Source organism: Canis lupus, chromosome 37, assembly GCF_003254725.2.
Source record: "Canis lupus dingo isolate Sandy chromosome 37, ASM325472v2, whole genome shotgun sequence".
Classification (NCBI taxonomy): Eukaryota; Metazoa; Chordata; class Mammalia; order Carnivora; family Canidae; genus Canis; species Canis lupus.
The window spans coordinates 16,447,911-16,467,878 of record NC_064279.1 but is presented as its reverse complement, the minus strand read 5'-3'; the positions used below and the strand labels follow the sequence as shown (position 1 = coordinate 16,467,878).

Genomic DNA, 19,968 nt, shown 5'->3' with positions numbered 1-19,968 from the left:
TTGGCCGAAAATAATTTTTCTTGGTGCCTTATTGGTTTATCTTCGCAAACCTTTGTCACCTTTCCACATGGCCATTTCCAATGACGGGCCTGTGTGTGTATGTGTGCGTGTGTGTACGTGTGTGTGTGTGTGTTGTGTAATTGTGCGCATGTACGAGCTTAAATAATGTGCCAACAGCACTGTTTCCAAGTTGGTATTCATTAGGCTGTTTCCTCCTGGGCCAGGGCTGCACTAATCCTGACACTGGCTGCCAGGAGAAAACCTCATGGATCCCACACAGAACCTTAATAACAGCATCCCCGACCTGTGCTCTCAAGTACAGAATGGAAACCCCAGAGCTAGGAAACGTAGTTGTATATTTTAATGAACTGCTGCCCCTGCTAACGGGGCTTCTTTCACTTTTGTGCTCTACAGATAGACCAAGGGGGGTTGGAGGGACAAAGCTTTGAATAACTGCTTTCTAACACCAAATGTGGCAAACAGGACAGAGAACATCACAAATCTAGGCAGGTGTGAGGTACAGTGGCTGAGAATTGCCTGTCTGCTCCCTCTCTCTGCATGCCCTTTCTTGCCTCCAAAGTCCAATCAAGGGATCCTGGGAAGAAAATATGCCTGGAGTGGGGGAGGATGATTCTGAGGGGGGAAAAAGCTACCAAGACATTAAAGCGGGGCAAGGGGGGGGGGCAGGATGTAAGTAACTAAGTAACCTGACTCATAACTCTCAAAAGCTTCTAGCAGCTCAGTGACAATTACAGGATTTATTTCAGCCAGGATCATGTCTGTGGTACATCATTTTGAGACAATATTACTTCATGTTGTTACAAACTGTGTGTGTAGTATGTGTGTGTTGTGGGTGTGTATATACATAATATATATTATATATATGAGAGATTTAGTGACTTTCGATACGGGTTTGGTGCAGGTGAATTTATTACTGAGCCAAATGAGGCACATACCGAGTCAGTAGTTGGAGTCCAGGGCATTCAGTACTTTTTATGATTTTCCTATATGTATAGTGCCTATCATGCAGCATCCTCACTGTCGTGTCAAATCCAGAACTCACAGATCAGAGCCAGCAATATTTTATTTGTAGACAATCAGCTTGAATCTATAAATTATTATTGGCAGATGATTATAATTCTGAATCCATAACATTAACAAAAGGAAACCCAGAGCATCTTGATAAGTTTTTGTTTCTTGTTTTGTTCCTGGAAGTCCGTAGAACAGCAGTTGTATGTGGTTATGTTAGTCTCAAGCTACTTAATTTGCTGACCTTATTATTTCAGAAAAGATTTTGTATGTATTATATTTGTGGGAAGGTAAAATAATGGTTTGAAATTTTTATCAAATATGGAGAGTAGTTATTTATGAAAAACAAAGAAATGTCTATTTTTGTTTCTTTGTTCCCAATTGATGTAGATAAATTTTAAAGTGCATTAAAAGCAATGGTAAAGAAAATAAAAAGATGCTGTACACGTCTTTTTCTCCTCATGCTTTTATGGAGACACACACTGCTTTCTAAGAGTACCTGAGGAGATTCTAACTTCACAATCTGATTTCTCAGATGGTACTTAAAGCGACAATGTTTTTATTAATGTGAAAATCAAGCAATTCCAGTCACCAGAAGCAAAACTAATGAAAACATGTTTTACTTGAATATGCTTCATAGGTTTCTCCTGCCGATCCTGTGATTGTATCATGATTCACTTGGAAGAAATGAAGGGAAATACATGTAAGACCAGAGACCTTGCCTGAGATTGTGTTCTATTTTATCAACCCTCCATCTAGACTCTCTACTGAACCTCTTTGAATAGAGGTGAAGCTGTTGTTCTGTGTGTCTGGTTGGGGGACAGGGACTCTCAAAACTATTTCTCATTCAGCAGTTAGACCCGCAACATGGTGTTAAGCTCTAAGTACAAGTCAGGGAGCCCAGGTAAGAGGATAGAAATTGATGTAGGGTTGGCACCTCCCCAATAACCTGGACAGATGTTTAGTAGACCTGAGATACCATTGTCAGAATACTTTCTTCTGGCTGCTGCTTTGGCAAAATGCAGGTTAGCCACCAACCTATGAACCACGGCCTCACGTGAATGCCCAGTATGTCAGTGTTCTCCGGCAATGCTCTGAGGCCTAAGTATGTAGGAGAACCTAGGTAATTAGGAGCTTAAAATCTTGTTTGGGGGGAGATAAGACAAATCCGATAAGAGGTGAATAATGATATGAGAGTATGTAATTTAATGTCAGAGTGAGCGCTATGAACGTTATCAGATTCCTGTATAAGTTAGGGCAGTTGGGAGACAGAACGGAAAACACACTAGTTGAGCTCGATCCTGATGGAAGAGCCAAGGGTACCTTACGTGTACAGGACTCTATCATTGGCATGTCTTCCCTGGGCTCTCTCATTGCTCACCCCCCCCACCTTCTTCCCTCAGTGGAAAAGGGGGTGGGGGGTGAAGCCACAGGCTAGAGCCAAGGGCCTGTAGAGGCTTAGCAGGTTGGAGAAATAGGTGTGTCCAGGGTATTAATGGTAATTCTTTTAGTGATCTTGAGCTCTTTAGTTTGACACTAATGGAAACAGGACCAAGAGGCAGTAGAATGGTTATGCTTAAAGACTTGGCAGCTAGACGGCTAGGGACTCAAGTTCCAGCTCCACCATTTATGGGCTGTGTGATCCTGGACATATTAATCTTTGAGTATTTCAGTTCTCTCATCTGTGAAAGAGAGACAATAGTACTTATCTTAGGTTGAGAGGATCTAAAGGATTAGATCAGGTTAAGACACAAGGAAGAAGCAACTGTTCAGTCATGGAATGGAAAGTGATAGAATCTTTTGGGGCTCCTATTTTTAAAATGTAGATTCCCAGACTTTTTTAAGCTCCAGGAATTGAGACTCAGGAGGTCTGAGGCCCTAAAAGCTGCTGCCTTTTTTTTTTTTTTTTAAAGTAAACTTTATTTTGGAATTATTTTAGGTTTACAGAAAAGTTCCAAAGATAATTCAGTTCCTGTATACCCCTTGCCCATTTGGCCCTAATGCTAACACATCCTCATAGTACACTGTGAAGATGAAGAAGTCAACACTGGCACGTTACTGTTAACTCCAGACTGCAGTTGGATCTCACCAGATTTTCCACTAATGTTCTTTATCTGTTCTAGGATCCAATCCAGGATTCCACATTGCATTTAGAGAAGCTTCGTTTTTCATAGGCACTTGCAGCTGATGAGAGGTAGGTGGTCTGGGGACCGTATCTTGAAAAATAATAGGACACGTGAAGGACGGAGCAAGGTCAAATTGCCCCATCCTGGCATTGGGAAGATGGCAGTTTTGAAGCAGAAGGGGATAAACTGATGGAGGGGTGATGTAGAAGGCTGGTGTTAAAAAGTTGAAATGGAATCCCCCCCCCCCCCCCCCATAAGACAGGAGAGGCTACATTAAGAAGTGAGGCATCTACTCCTTATGCCAGATGAAATGAGTCTTGGAGCTGGAAGGTGGGGTTGCTACCTAGGCTGGGAAGCTCCATCTCGGGGTTGTGGGCATGTCAGGGGAGTCAACGAGGGCAGTGTGTGGGGAACAGCTGGCCTGGGGAAACCAGGAGTGCTCAGGTAGGTGACCATAGGGGATTACAAGGGGCTGGTTAGCCTGGGAGCCACAGAAGTTCTGTATTTCCTGGAACCCGGTGGAAATACTTTGGAAATGGGTCCCAGTAGTAACTAATATCAAGCATTGCCATGCTGGACACTAGCAGAGGTGAGATGATCTTATTGAGGGAGGACCCTCATCGAAGCCCCCATCTGGGGACTGGAAGGTTAGTAGAATTGAGAATGGTAAGATGATGAAGGAATAGGTGTTTTAAGAAAAAGCTAGCAGGGGCACATGGGTGGCTCAGTCGGTTAAGCATCCAACTCTTGATTTTGGCCCAGGTCATGATCTCAGGGTCATGACATCAAGCCCCACGTTGGGCTCTGTGTTGGGTGTGGGGCCTGCTTAGGATTCTTTTTCCCTCTCCCCCTTCCTCCTGCCCCAACTTTGATCACACACTCTCTCTCTAACTAGCAGAATAATTTGAGGTCTTGAAGTGGATGCTATTGATACCTTTTATTTTTTTTAAAGATCTTATTTATTCATGAGAATCACAGGCAGAGACACAGGCAGAGGGAGGAGCAGGCTCCCTGTGGGGAGCCCGATGTGGGACTCGATCCCAGAACTCCAGAATCACACCCTGAGCCAAAGGCAGACTCTCAACCGCTGAGCCACCCAGGTGTCCCTATTGATACCTTCTTGGGGACCTTAGGTTCTGAGGTGACCACTGAATTTCTTGAATGCATTCAGATTTCTTAGTTCCCTTCCCAGCAGTTATAATCATTACCACCTAACCTGTTCATTCTTAAAAGAACGTTAAACTTTTTTCGATTTCTCTTCATTTCTATACTATTTCATTCTTAATTCTTTCTGCATCCTAGAGATCCCCAACCACCAATCGGTATTCTTAAAATCTGTATCACATTAAGTACATGTTCTTAAAAATAGTGGAAATTGCCTCAGAAACCAAACCGACTGCACCTGTGAACTACAGGGCTGAAGGGCTCCTAAGTCTCTTGCTTTCTTGCTGTCACAGTGTCTGGCTGGTCAGGGCGGTAAGTGGCAAACAGTTAAGACTTCAGGCCATCTAATCCTTAACTTGACAGATGCTGCATGTAACCTGTAGATTCAAGGGCTTTTCCAAGTAGCCCTGTATTCATGAATGCAGCTTCTAGGTGAGACAACAGTTGTAGTTATTTCATATGTGAGTACAGATAAGTCTTGGTGATGAAAGATTTCAGCTAGCTTATACGCTGTGGCTAAACTTTTCCAAAAACATTGTATAACTTGGATACAGAGTGAATGATTTTCCCGTAAGTACTGGGTTCAGCAATTTTTTTTTTTAATCAAGGACTAGTGTATTTATACATATAGGAAAACTAAATCCAAGAAATGAACTTCGAACTGTTACAAAACCAAGATTCAGTGGTGTTGGATTTCAATAATGAATGGGCATGTGTGGGGCACATTAAATGTCAAAGAGAAGGTCGTGATAGAATCTGATACAGCAAGAAAGTTTCTTTAACCAGAAGCATTGGGCCTCAAGGTCTTAGGATGAACCGTGTGAAACTGCTAATGAGCAGCCATTTTTGACTTATAAAAATGGGAATTTCATCTGGTTCAGACATGTGACCTTTGTCTTTTCCTTGCAAAGACCTAAAAGCCCAGTTCCCAATAGATCAGAGTTAAAGTTTCACTGCAGTCAGTATTCAATAAGGAAAAAAACTAAAACTGAAGATAAATGAGTTGAGGTAGATCTTCTTTTAGTCTTGTTTAGGGGACGAGCCTTTCCTAGGTATGAAACCCTGAGAACGCTGCCATAGTTACTACCCTAGTGGTAGCGAGTTTCTGTGCTCTATGACATTTGTCGGAGAACCTACCAGCTTTCGGGGATGTTTATTACTTTCACCCTAAGTTGACTCAATTTCCCATTTATCAAAATGTCTGTACTGCCATCTAGAATTAAAGCCAACAGGGAAAGAACAATCTGTGATTCTACCTCATTCTGCCAACTTGTTCTTGAAGCTACTCAGGTCGCGTTCCTCCCCCCAGATTTTCATTTAACCTTTGACCACCCTTGTCAGCACTTCTGCTTAGTAGTCGGCGTAGTAAAGGGTACAGTCTTACAGTGATTTGTGACAGACCGTCCTCCTACATGAAGTCAGATCATTTAACCTCACCAACAGTTTATCAAGAACAAAGGGATCAGCTGAAAAGTTGACCTTACGTAGTGAATTAAGGTAGATGATGAAAATACAGCAGCTTCAGGCTTTAGAGTATTGCTCAAGCGGAGCGGCTAAGGTCTTAATTTTTTAAGATTTCCTTTATTCATGAGAGAGAGACAGAGACTGAGACACAGGCAGAGGGAGAAGCAGGCTCCCTGCAGGGAGCCCGACGTGGGACTCGATCCCAGGCCTCCAGGATCAGGCTCTGGGCCGAAGGCAGACACCCAACTGCTGAGCCACCCGGGCTGCCCAAAGTCTTAGCTTTAAACCTGATGAAGATTTGGCATATTTCTCACTTAAATGTGACTTTGAAAATAGTATTCTAAAAAGTCAAAATAGGTGGGCAGTTTCTCTTTACAGCGACGATTATTCTAGTTCTTCCATTTTCTTTCCTAGGTTTTTTTTAAAAAGGTTTTATTTATTTATTCATGAGACACAGAGAGAGGCAGAGACACAGGCAGAGGGAGAAGCAGGCTCCATGCAGGGAGCCCGATGGGACTTGATCCTTGGTCTCCAGGATCAGGCCCTGGGCTGAAGGTGGCGCTAAACCACCGAGCCACCTGGGCTGCCCTCTTTCCCAGGTTTTAACTGCTTAAAAGCCTCACGTTCTGTTTCTGTAGCTTTCCTGTAATTCCTTGCTCTCTGGTATATTTTACCTTTCCTTCTGGTGTGCTTTTTCCTCTTGGCACAAGAAGGAGCCGTTCAAAGATGCCGTCTAATGTGTGATGCCTCTGAGTACGTGGCCAGTGATTTTAAGTGTACTAAAAAAAGGTCTTTCGGCTGAAAAGAGCAAAAGCCAAAGAAATACATGATGACACTAACTAGAGACAAGGGTCAAACCAAATCACGAATGGTCAGTTTGAAAATGCTGTCAAGACCCTACTCACGGGTCAGAGCCGACTCAAAGGATCCAAGTTAGGCAGAGATGGAATGCTATGTGAACCAAGAGACGGGGTACAAACACACTAGCCGGATTTTAATTAAAATAGAGTTTATTAGCTTTTAATATAAACATGAGGAAGAAAAACCACATAAGTTGTAGCATTCTTTTCAAAATAAAACTGCAATCAATCAATACTTAACTCTCCAAGCTCCGAACTCCATAAACAATGTTTTTTGAGGTGGTAGATTGTAATATTTGATATACTGTTACGTATCATTTATGTGTCTGTCCTTTAAAAATGATGGAACCTGCAGCACTCAATATAATATGAAGCCTTGCTATACTGAGAGAAAGTATCCCTGGCCCAGACATGCTAGGTTTACAGGCAAAATTCCTAGATTACATTTGAGAAGGCAGGAGAAAGATTTCACATGGTTAGGAACACTAATCTTTTTTTTTTTTTTTTTTAACATTTCAAGTTTAAGTGACATCATTGCCAATCTCCTAGAAGACTGATTACTTAACTCCCTGCCCTTTAAAGCCTGAGGTGAGGGTTCCTCTTAAACAGCAGGACTGGAAAGAGACCCCTCCAGCCAGGTTAACCCCTTATCATTTATGTGTCTGTCCTTTAAAAATGATGGAACCTGCCCCAATCAATATAATACGAAGCCTTGCTATACTGAGAAAAGGTATCCCTGGCCCAGACATGCGAGGTTTACAGGCAAAATTCCTAGATTACATTTGAGAAGGCAGGAGAAAGATTTCACATGGTTAGGAACACTAATCTTTTTTTTTTTTTTTTAACATTTCAAGTTTAAGTGACATCATTACCAATCTCCTAGAAGACTGATTACTTCACTCCCTGCCCTTTAAAGCCTGAGGTGAGGGTTCCTCTTAAACAAGGCTGGAAAGGAGACCCCTCCAGCCAGGTTAACCCCTTATCATTTATGTGTCTGCCCTTTAAAAATGATGGAACCTGCAGCAATCAATATAATACAAAGCCTTGCTATACTGAGAAAAGGTATCCCTGGCCCAGACATGCTAGGTTTACAGGCAAAATTCCTAGATTACATTTGAGAAGGCAGGAGAAAGATTTCACGTGGTTAGGAACATTAATTTTTTTTTTTTTGACATTTCAAGTTTAAGTGACATCATTACCAATCTCCTATAAGACTGATTACTTAACTCCCTGCCCTTTAAAGCCTGAGGTGAGGGTTCCTCTTTTTTTTTGCCTTTTTTTTTTTTGTTGTTGTTGTTTTTTGTTTGTTTTTTGGTGAGGGTTCCTCTTAAAAACAGCAGGACTGGAAAGGAGACCCCTCCAGCCAGGTTAACCCCTTATCATTTATGTGTCTGTCCTTTAAAAATGATGGAACCCACAGCACTCAATATAATATGAAGCCATGCTATACTGAGAGAAAGTATCCCTGGCCCAGACATGCGAGGTTTACAGGCAAAATTCCTGGATTACATTTGAGAAGGCAGGAGAAAGATTTCACATGGTTAGGAACACTAATCTTTTTTTTTTTTTTTAAACATTTCAAGTTTAAATGACATCATTACCAACCTCCTAGAAGACTGATTACTTAACTCCCTGCCCTTTAAAGCCTGAGGTGAGGGTTCCTCTTAAACAGCAGGACTGGAAATGAGAACCCCTCCAGCCAGGTTAACCCGTAGGCTCGAAGAGCTGTTTCAGATCACCTACTTTCAGATCACTACAATTAAAAGTCCAGTTCCTTTCAGTTTATTCCATGTGAATTACCATGGCTCTTCATAAGTTTTACCAAATGTAGAAAAAAGAAACTCAGGTGGTCAAAAGAGGTGAACAGCAAAGCCCCTACAAAGAACTATTTTAAAAAGGGGAGGGTACGAGGCATCTCTCAAGTCTTAGTACAATTTTAAGCTTTGATACTTGTGTAAGTATAAATGCTACCAACATACAAAACACCATTTGAAAGTGTAGTTATGTCTTGTAAACTTACCTAGTTTTGTAAATTTTAGATACTAGACTTTTCGTTTTAACTATTTTTTTGTTCCAGCCAGCATTTGCCATCTTCAAGAGGGGCAATCATTGAAAAGTCTAGTAGACTTTTCGTTTTAACTATTTTTTTGTTCCAGCCAGCATTTGCCATCTTCAAGAGGGGCAATCATCGAAAAGTCTAGTATCTAAAATTTACAAAACTAGGTAAGTTTACAAGACATAACTACACACTTTCAAATGGTGTTTTGTAAGTCGGTAGCATTTATACTTCAGCAGTGCCCTGGAGGGCCCAAGCACACTATATTAAAGCTTAAAGTTGCACTAAGATTTTCAGGACACCTCCTTTTCACTATCTGCTTGTTACCACCGGCCCACCATGTTGGCTGGAATTATGAAAATATCTTTTAATACACATATTTAAGAATGGAAAATCATCAGAAAATGAGAAGCACCATTATAGTTCACAAGAAATGCAGCATGGACCCAACAGAAGTAGATAATCAATCGATAACATACTTTCTCCGTTTATGATTCTCAACATACTAATATGCTAATAAGTAGTGCTTGCAAAGAATCTGAATGACAAGTGTTACTCAGCAGCTTTTTGGTTTAAACTGATTGCCAATAATGACTAGCAGCTTCAATGATAAAATAGGGAGGAAGAACCCTTCAATACCTAACAATGCTACAGTCTGTTCCTAAGTGGCTTTATGAGTTGTTAGGAGTCCCATGTTTTCATGGTAATACTGCATTGATTCTAAAGAAATATGCAGCAATATTGGGGGAGAGGGCAAGAAAAAAAATAGGAAAACAAAAAAGTCATGTAGTTAGTGTCTAAAAATTTGAATTAAAAAAGAAAAAACCTCTCAGCTCATAGCTATCAGCCAATATAGTAAGCAAGTATATGTGTGTGGGTTGGAGCTTTTGCTTTGGAGTGGTTTTTGTAACTCTGTTTACATTAAAAAGGACAAAAGAGTGTTGCATTGACAAAGTCCCGTTCTTTCCTATGAGCATAATCCTTGTGGTCCACGAGTCTCTTGAATTCGAGGTCTTTCTTTTAGATGAAAATATTAACTTTGCTGGTTTGTGAGGAGAGGTGGTATTCCTCCAGTCCTTGTAGAATGAGGGGTTCACGGTGTTCCAACCCCTCCCACACCTCCCTTAAGAAAGGATGGCATTAGAGCGCTGAATACCAATGAAATTATCAGCGCTGAAAGACCTTCTCATAGCAGCTCGAGACCAGTCTTTGTATTTGTCTTCACACAATCTGGAAATGGCCTGGGAAAGTCAATCAAATAGAACACAAGAACAATTAAAAAAGAGGGTTCCAGCCTTTAAAAAAAAAAAAAAAAAAAGCATCACTGATAAGCCACATAGTTACTGCTACCCTGGATAGCGGGGGTCTACACACCCAGGTTCTGAGAATGCTACTTCCTGCCAATTCACTAAGGTAATATCCTTAAAAGGCTAGGATTAGATTGATGGGCAAAGAAGAATTTGCTTATTTACAAATTGGATTCCAAAAATGTCAAAGGTATTCTGACGGGCTCCTAACAGCAATATCACCTGTTCCCAGTACACCTGTTCCTTCAACGTAATGAACATACACCTGGGGGAAAATCAGCATTTACTCAACCATCCAACTTCTAGGCTTCATTGGTTCTTTTATCCTCTAAGCGAATTCTAACAGGGCAGGCATGTCTGGGCTTTGTTGGAAGGTCGGAGGTCTAATGACCGAAGCACCAAAAAGTGCTATTTCACCTGCACATTAACCATCGCAGAAAATAACTTATTCTAAGCTATACCAAGGTGCCACAAAAGTGTCCATTTAAAATGTGTCTTGAAATTTCAGTTGTGAATCACTTTGCTGTATACTCAAAGTCATAAACCATAATGACTTTGTCTCTTATTTGTTACCATTCCATTAAAAATCCATGAACTCTCTACAGCAGTACTGGAAACACACATTGTACAGTCTCACAGGTGAGCCTCTCAGGTGAGCCATGCTTTCTCTAATAAACTCATGGGACTGACCTGTGTTACCTGTAGAAAACAGTGGCATGAATTTGCAAACTGAGTAAAAAACAGTTAAGAATGGTGGATAGATTATGTACATAGATATGATTAGGGATATAATCAAACTATCCACGTATGATTATATGGAAGGGTAGAGGCTCAAAGGGAAAACCATTACCATTAGGAACAGATTAAATTTGAAAAAAAAAAAAAAAGGTTAAATTTAAGATATTCTGAACTATGGTTACAGAAGAAATATCTATATTTTTTCATAATGTAAGATTCTCATATAAATCATAAAAGACAAAGGGAATCTGCCACCAAAGGGTTAAGCTCTTCGATGTTTTTTTTTTTCTTCGATGTGTTAATTTAAAAGCTTTCCATGTTGCTAATCACTGCTTAATGAGATTTAGCCACAGATGCTGGTTTTGGTGGCTAACAGAAAACCCCGCCTAATGATTTCACAGCCTTACCTCTAGGTTTTGTGCTCTTTCTTTGCTAAGAGGAGCAAACAGAAAATTCACGTTGTTGTCATCTGCTAAGGAGCGAAGGTCAAAGTAGTATTTGGCATAAACACTGGAGGGAACATTAATATTAAACTGAAGTAGCTCCAAAAAATGCCTTTCCATCTCATTCCTAAGGGAGGAGACAACAAAACCAACACAAGACAATTTTAGTCAATCGGGCAATCTTCAAAAGTCTCCTTCTGAGCTACTAGGAGGCTCTAAATTCTGTTTTGAGACAAATAGAGGCTACCCAGTAGCTCAGTAAACTCACGCTCAAACAAGGTACAGCTATTTGTGGTCCTTTCTGCATCCCAGCACTTTGAGTTTGGGACAAGGGGGAAGAGGTTATGGCCCTCTTATGCACTCCTGCTGCTGACTCAGGGGCTCATTCTTCAGAGTTCCATTAGTGCAGCTGTACGATTCAGGCTCCAGGCTCACTCACAAGGCCCCACTATAGTGATCAGATGAAAGGAATGATGTATGCTGTTTATTAGCTCTGAAGAACTCGCAGACATTTTCACCGGGCCGATAACAGGAAGGGGCTTATTGAAGTGGAGACGCGCCAACAAAAGGAGTGGGCACATCACCACGGCAACAAATGGATCCATCGAGAGCCACTGCTATTATCTCTGAGGGCGAAAACTCTTGAAGCAACAAGGATTCATCTCAAATAAATAAATAAATAAAGCTAGATTCGATGGAAAGGGGAATCCCCTCCCCCGCCCCAGTACATGGGGTTGTGTCAAAGGGCACACATAAATGCAAGTTTCCGCTCACCTTAATCTTACTACGGCAAGAAATTGTCACTAAGACAGGCCAGGATGCACTTTTTAAACTCTGGAGGGCAGAACGATCAAAGAGATGCCTTGGCTAGACTAAACTCACTATGATCTGACCTCTGGTAGAGCACTGGACTCAAACAGCCTTTCTCTCGGGTTGGGAATGCAAGCCCGAGATGTGTCACCACCCCTTGCCAGAAGAGAATGAACACACCCGCAGGGGGCGAGTTCAAGAAAATAGGAAAGAAAAATGTTGGGAGTAGTCCTTTGCTCCACGTGACCACAAAAGCTCACTTGTTAAATGTTTAAGTAAATAAATATAAAATTTGCCACTTTCACGGTAATCCTTTTAAAAAGTTACATAAAAATACCTGAACAAACACAAAGGAGCTTACTTTATAACATTTGGTTTCTTGGTTTTAAAGTTTTAATATTTTATCCGTTGGACAGATCAACAAACGTTGATGTTCTCCTCTCTTGTATGGTACGGGGAGCATTCAGAATATGAGCAGAGAGGAGGTTCGCATTTGTTGAATTTTAAACCCAATTGAACCTACTTCCAAATTTAATTTCCTGTTGATATGGCTGTGAGTCTATAGAAATGTAAATCAGATAATGTTTTGATAATCAGCTAATCAGGACTTAATTTACTAGAGGAATAAACGCACTTCACGATCCCTTTTATATTTTCTCCACTAATACATTTTAATTGTGTGGAAATACAGTACTTCATAGGATTAACATGTCTATTAATAAAGGTTTAATCACTGGAGAAAAGCCTTATGCCTATAGAATATGCATCTTCTGGGGTTTTTGTTTTTTAAATAGCCAAATGGCTGAATAGCACACCATTTACAGGCACAGCAAATCTTCTGAATAGCAGCTGCTCAGTTTAACTTATTCTTTTGAAGGGGAACATATTCTAAAGCATAGATGTTGGAAAGTTTGAAGAAAAAGCTGAAAGACACAATTTTTCAATTTAGACTCAAAATGAGACTATTTCAAATGGAAGTCAACAGCAGGGAGATAAAACAAATGTGTATTAAACACTTTGTTGTAATGCTTTCCAATTTCCAAAGATGATAAACAAAAGTAGCCTATTATAAACCTAGCTCCTGGTGCTGCTCTGTTTGTACACAAAATGTATTATTAGGGAAGCGGTCTTCTTGTAGCTAGGCACTGCCACCCCTGCTCCTGGAAAGTCACTCTTAGGAGCTCACACACTTCGCAGCATGTGCTGAGGTTTTCACTAGAATCTGTCTCAGCCAGGTGCGTTGAAGGTTTTGAGAAAATTTCAGCTGTCACCATGGTAGGGCTAGTGTTCACAACTGCCCATTTTTCTTCCTTCAAGGAACCAGAGTTTGCAGACTGATGACTGTGGTTATCAAAGTCACTTTAGCTCCTGCAACTTCCAGAGGTACTTTGATTCGTTTCCAATTATTTGCCATTACATCATTTGCTACCATGGCTGCAAGCAGCATCTCCGGGCCCACTCAGTTTACACTACTATCAAGAGCCACCCTGACAGCCACCAACAATCCCCTTCTCCTAGTCACCTAAGTATCCTCACTTCGGTTGTAAATATGCACTTTGGTAATTCTGAATGACAATCTTATCTAGAGTAATGGGCAAAGGTAACAAAAACAAACCTGCCACTGCCTGCCATGATCTTAATCTTCCCATGCTGTTCTGTAGAATCAAGACGTGTTCTTCCGCATTTTCCCCAGATGCCACCCACAAAGACGTACATACGTTTTCACTCTCAGGCGGGCACCCTGAGAGCGTCTACTGGAAATACTTCACTGGCTCATCCTGCTTATCACCCTCAGGGCCCTCATGGAAGTCAGGGTGGCCAAATCGAAAGCCCTCACTAAGTCTGGTGTTTCACTCCCGTGTCAGCAGCATGCCACCTGAGAGGAACACCCTCATGGCTAACAGAAGGCCCCGCAAAGCACTGCTGTGGTTCCGCAGTGCCCCAGGAGACCCTCAACCACCACAGGCACGTGGTGATATCCTAGTGATGCTTTTTGGGACAGCCTGAGAAACAGGAGCTTTCTAACTCCTCAGACCTATTTTAAGGCAGGTGCAATACTCCTAGCAGGGGAGGAGGCAGGAGCACTGGGATCTGAAACCTTCATACACGTGGCTACTTTTGTACCATGGTTTCTGGAACAACAGAACTTCAGATAAAAAGGAGAGAAAGACCAGCAGAAGCTGACTCGAGCTGAAGGTATAACCTCTCACTAGTCTGGAGACCCTAAGACCTTAATAGTGGCCAAACATTTATTTTAAAGGTCAGCACGGGCCTCTTAAAAATGGACTGGCACTGGCACACAGCTTTAAGAAAGCCATGAAGATACTTATGATACTGTGTTGATAGTAAGCCTGTAAAATGCCAAAACCACCAGAAAAATATACTTCAATTTACCACTCACATTATTACAACAGTAACACATCAAGACCTACCAATTAACGATGGCGAACAGGAATTGTCATACCATAGCCAGATGGGAAGGCCGTAATTTTTGCCTATTTCAGTTCTCTGCCCAATGTAACCTTTAAAACTGCTTCTTAAAATGTAAACTTTACCGGAGCAGAGGCGGCGCTGGGAAATGGTTAGAAGTTCACCCAAACCTTACAGACTCACATGTCCTCAACTGTAATGTCCTTCAGGATTTGGCAGTAGTCCACATTCCATACAGCCTGATCGTCCCAAACCTTGGAGGCAAGAAGAATGGCTCCCAAGACAATTCTTTTCCAGTTAGTGGGACAAATGTCGATCTCAGCATAAGTTAAAAGCCTTTCTAAGTAAACCTGCAAAAGTAGAGCACTGGTCTTTGATTTTAGTTCAGTTTAAGTGCTGTGATAAGAACTGTTAGGAATGACAGATTGCATCTGTTTTTTACATGCCTTTTATTCTTACAAAGGTCTACAAAGACCTGGCTCCGCCAGCCAAAGCCAGCGGCCAGGTCACAGCCGTGGGTCGGATACTTCTGTTGCCTACTCTGCCCATGTGAATTCCTAGCCTTGGTCACGGCAATGAATGGATATCTCGGTGAAGGGCATCCTGAGCACAGGCACTGGGTTGTTAACCTTCCCATTCATAAAGGGAATGGATTCAGTACAACTGATTACAGATTCAAGCTGTTCAATGAACCCGAGTGCCTGCCCCGAGCACGGTACCCTACCTGGCTGGTTGTCACATGATCATTGGTCATCTTCCAGATGACCAGAATACGTAAAACCCCGGGTCCTAGGAGCACGTTTGCCTTCCCCCTTCCACAGCAAGGAGTCCTTCTGCGGCACAAGCCCGAAGATAAAAACTGGTGGTCAAGAGAGCCTCCCAGTGGCTGCCGTGTGGTGCAGCAGGACAGGAAGTTCAAACAGGTGTGCTTGAGGCCGGTCTTGCAGTATTCCTGTCAATTATTCCTCTAATATCTGGTGTCTTTTAAAGGAACATCCGTGCAAAGGCTAGTCCTCCTCTTATTTCCTCATCTTCACATCTCCATTATCATTTCACAATAATTTGTTTCTGTCTTATGTAACCTTCAGCTTAGTCAATTCTGCCGCTTTTAAAGTGCTAGAGACCTGCCAGGTTCTGCAACCCTGGGACTCCTCTAAACCTGCCGTGAGAGGACTCCCCTGGATTTCTTTCCCCTGTTTCAAAAGTCTGCTCTAGAGAGACCTGGGCGGAGTTAACAGCTGAGGGAAGATTACAGAGGTAAGCCCTGATTTGTTGTTACTTCAAAGGGTGCTCTGCAGAAGAGTATATATGCCATTTGACAAGAAGAAAAGTCCAATTTTAGAGTGTTTATCATCTGAAGGTTGTCAGACTGCCAGTCAGATTTGCCCATATTCTCCAAACTCGACTGTTTTCAAAACAAATGGTTCTTAGAACACTGTATGTTCTTAGTGAAATTCTGCTCCCATTCCCCTAAAACTCACAAACTTCCCTACAAGGCTCAACTCCGTACTTTCTGGGAAAGCACTTCTATAACACTGGCAATCTCTCAACTTCCTATCATCGTTACTGGCAAACTTGGAATCCCCCAACCTCATTTACCCCCTGGCTCTCCTGTGTCAGTAGGAATGAGATTTCCTTCTCACTGAAGTAACTCTTCTTTCACCTGTGCAGAACTGTTCGCACAATGTCTTTTTGAAAAGTTTTTTCCTTCTCTGCCAGAGATTTTCCCCAATATGAATGTATTTATATTGCCCACGGCCCCCCTCCTCTTGTTTTGCTCACAGAAAATGCCCCATGCTGGCTTCTCATCTCCTGGTAGCCCGCCGCCTGCCGCTAGACTCCCCAGGGGCCTTCACCCCAACTCTGCACTCAAGTCTTCCCTGGTAACCTAAAGGGCACTGCTACTGGCCTAGCCCCTGACTTAAGGCCTTGGCCTCCATCTGACTTAATCCTGTTCCAACCCATCGGCAATTTTTGTTACCTCTACCTTCATCAGTGATTTGACTGATTTCTATTTGTCACTTCACAGCTGTAGCACGGTCACTGCCTCCTTACCTCTCGTCCTCTGCTCTGACTCCCACTACAGTCTATTGTCCCCAGAGCAGCCAGGACAGCCTCTTAAGAGCACTTCATACCCCTGCTCAAGGTCTGCCAGAGGTTTCTCATCAAACAAGTTTCCCATCTTCCTAGGCCTGTGAGCTACCGGGCCCAGGAAGATATGGCACTGCCCTTCTGGAACCTCATCTCCCATGTTGTTCCTCCCGTTCTTCATCTGACCACTGGCCACTTCGCTGTTCCATGAAAACACAAGACATGTTCCCATCTCCATCTTGCCCTTGTCCCCTCTGCCTATAAGGCCAGAGCTCATATCTTCATCATGTGGGTCATGGTTTGGGTGTTACCCTCCTGTCCTGATCATGCTATCTCCAACTGGTGCGCCCCTCTAACCACTTTGCCCCTTCATGCTGCCTTCTCTTCTCAGGATTTAACCACTACCTGAAATATTCAGGTAACGCTCATTTGAAAAAACAAACAAAAAAACAACTCATCTCTTCCTCGCTGGGATATAAGCTATATAAAGGCAAGAACTTTATTCCACTTGTTTTCTCCTCTGTCCCCAAGACTCAGAATAGTGACACAGACTAGGTACTCAGTGGGTATGGAACGGGCAACTGCTTGGCAGCATTTGGCCTTTTCACCACTCTCTCCTTGAACCTCTCCGTCTTGGCATCTCTTTTATTATTCCCTCCTGGTTCCTACCACTCTAGCCTCTCCTCTGACAACTTGTCCCCTAAGTGCTGTTTGTCCTTACAGATCTAGCTTCTATCCACTTTTTATTCTATCCTTTTCTCTGCATTTGAACAGCTACTAGTTAATTCCCTACCTCTCTCTAGCTTGGATTCATGCTCAGTTCCACATATTCAAGTGATGACTAGACAGTGTCACTCTGTCTCATGAGTATGTCATGCTTAACCTGTCTACAAAGAATTCCCCCTCTTCCAACCCAGCTGCTCTCCCTTCTGGCATCACCTTTTGGTCCATAGGGGAGTATGACTCTTGCCTCCCTCCAGCATGGGCTAAGCACTCCAAATGGTCTGTAGTTCAAAGACACGGCCCGAGCACCCACTGATGGGTCTCTACTCAAAAGCACAAATCCCCAATCCTAAATTCTAGCTGGATACTAAAGGAGTACAGGCGCTGACCTAAGTATTCTTTCCCTCTAGACCATGCAGTTAACTTCCTCTCTGGGTGTGCTATAGGCAGGAGTAAAAATAATCCCAGCTGCCTCCCACTTAAATAGGATTTATTTTTCAAATGATAAAATCTTACCACAGGAATTCTGTATGGATAACATGAAGGTCCCTATATGGCTATAGCTTAGCAGGCTAACTAGCAAAGCCTTTCCAAGTACTTCTGGCACTATATTCCTGGGCAGATTCAAGGCAGGCACAAGAGGACAGCAGGGGTGGATTAACATGCATCAAGCAAGGCACAGAGAATTTAAGGCAATAGTTCTCAATCAGGACACATGTTAGAATTGTCTGGGGAATACAGGGATAATCTGGGACTCAGCTTAGGGCTATATCAAAGGAGTCTCCGCCTGTGGACCAGATGGTTTTGTAACTGCCTACCTACCCTATCCCTAGCCCCCCAGCACACCTCCTATGGGTATACCTGTGTGCACTGTGTGTACATTTGTGTGCTGAGGTATGGTCGGAGAAACCAGAAATCTCTCCTGCTGCCTTTAATAGCAATTGTTTTATGATGAAAAAGCAATAGCAATGTTTTGAAGAATAAGGAGTACATTATTAAACTCGAATGTGTGTATTTTACTTTTGATAGGTTTCTCTTAATAAACTTCTGATGACCATTTCAGGAACATACTTCTATGTGAAAGCTGGACCATACCCTAGGCATAAGACAGAAACAGAAGAAAGTAGCAGCTTACCAAAGTTACTATTGCACATTCAGCTGTTAGCTGTGCAGCACTGAAAAGAGTACGAACAAATCTGTAAATAAATTTGTGTTCAGGATCATGCTTAAAGTATTCCTCCGGAACCTTTTCTCGCTGAAAGAAGAAAAAAATGCAGTTTAAGTATCCACTAAAGAAAAATACTTAAGTGCCCGTAACACAGTAGTCTTTATACTCGGGCCCACATGCCCCGTAAGATGATTTTGATTGGATGACATGTCTTTTAAATATAAACAATGGGGGATCCCTGGGTGGCGCAGCGGTTTGGCGCCTGCCTTTGGCCCAGGGCGCGATCCTGGAGACCCGGGATCGAATCCCACGTCGGGCTCCCGGTGCATGGAGCCTGCTTCTCCTTCTGCCTATGTCTCTGCCTCTCTCTCTCTCTCTCTCTCTCTGTGTGACTATCATAAATAAATAAAAAAAATTTTAAAAAAAAATATAAACAATGGGATCATAATATACCATAGCAATTCAACACTACCATCTGTTAAAGAAAAATATAGGCATGACCTCAGAAAACGTATATATATATTCCTTTCTAACTTCCCCCTCCCAGAATTCTATCCAAACGTAAGTTATTTTTAGGCTCAAGAGTCTGGTTGATCACCACGTTACACTTCTCTGCAATCAACTTTGAAAAAACATTTTTGAGGTGCCTCAGTTGGTTTTGGCTCTTGGTTTTGGCTCAGGTCAGGATCTCGGGGTTGTGAGATGGAGACCTCACATCAGACTCCAAGCTCAGTGAGGAGTCTGCTTGAGATTCTCTTCATTTCCCTCTGTCCCTCCCACACTTGTGTGTGTGTACATGTGAAATAAATATTTTAAAAAATCTTTTTTCAGTTTCCTGTAACCATTAAGACTGTGCTGACCTGGGATCTCTGGGTGGCGCAGCGGTTTGGCGCCTGCCTTTGGCCCAGGGCGCGATTCTGGAGACCCGGGATCGAATCCCACATCGGGCTCCCAGTGCATGGAGCCTGCTTCTCCCTCTGCCTGTGTCTCTGCCTCTCTCTCTCTCTCTCTCTGTGACTATCATAAATACATAAAAAAAAAAAATTGGAAAAAAAAAAAAAAAGACCGTGCTGACCTATGCAATAGTCACCAGTCACATGTGTCTGTAGAGCACCTAAGGAAGCAAATTTTAAAATTGCTATTTTAAAGGATTTAAAATTTAAGTTGTTTTCTAATTTTCTTCACAGAGATTACAACATATGTTAGGTTTATTTGCAAATACTTATATTGTTTGTGGTTTCTGAAAATTATCTTTTGAAAAGATATACTTTCTGTTATCTGGGGACATTTACTCAATTTTTTTTTTTTCATTTACTCACTTTAGCTCACTAATTCTACAAAGCTGCAACTCAGTTCTTACTCTGTCATATCCCCTATGCAACATTCCCTTGTAAAATGATTAGATACAACATGGGTTAGAGAAGAAGACTTAAGATGATTTTTTACTTCAAGCTGGAGTAATTTTCTCCTAGTAATTAATTTCAAATCAAATCAGCATGAAATAAAGACAACTGCATGAGAGAAAAATACAACTTAATGAAACTGACACTGTGAGTGGT

General features: G+C 42.1%; 1 protein-coding gene across 3 annotated transcripts in view; it reads right to left on the bottom strand.

The window, feature by feature from the left end:
- Positions 1-6,775: 6,775 nt before the first annotated feature.
- The window catches only part of CCNYL1 (cyclin Y like 1), a 38,717-nt gene continuing 25,524 nt past the window's right edge, over positions 6,776-19,968 (bottom strand). For 2 of the 3 annotated variants that reach the window (XM_025441493.3, XM_025441494.3), the window contains 4 exons: positions 18,377-18,496; positions 14,611-14,777; positions 11,152-11,314; positions 6,776-9,940 (listed from right to left, as the gene is read on the bottom strand). In XM_025441493.3, coding sequence (XP_025297278.1) covers positions 9,824-9,940; positions 11,152-11,314; positions 14,611-14,777; positions 18,377-18,496 — 567 coding nt within the window. In that variant the 3' untranslated portion in view covers positions 6,776-9,823. The remainder of the gene's footprint in view (positions 9,941-11,151; positions 11,315-14,610; positions 14,778-18,376; positions 18,497-19,968) is intronic. The other variant, XR_007408883.1, reaches the window with a different exon arrangement.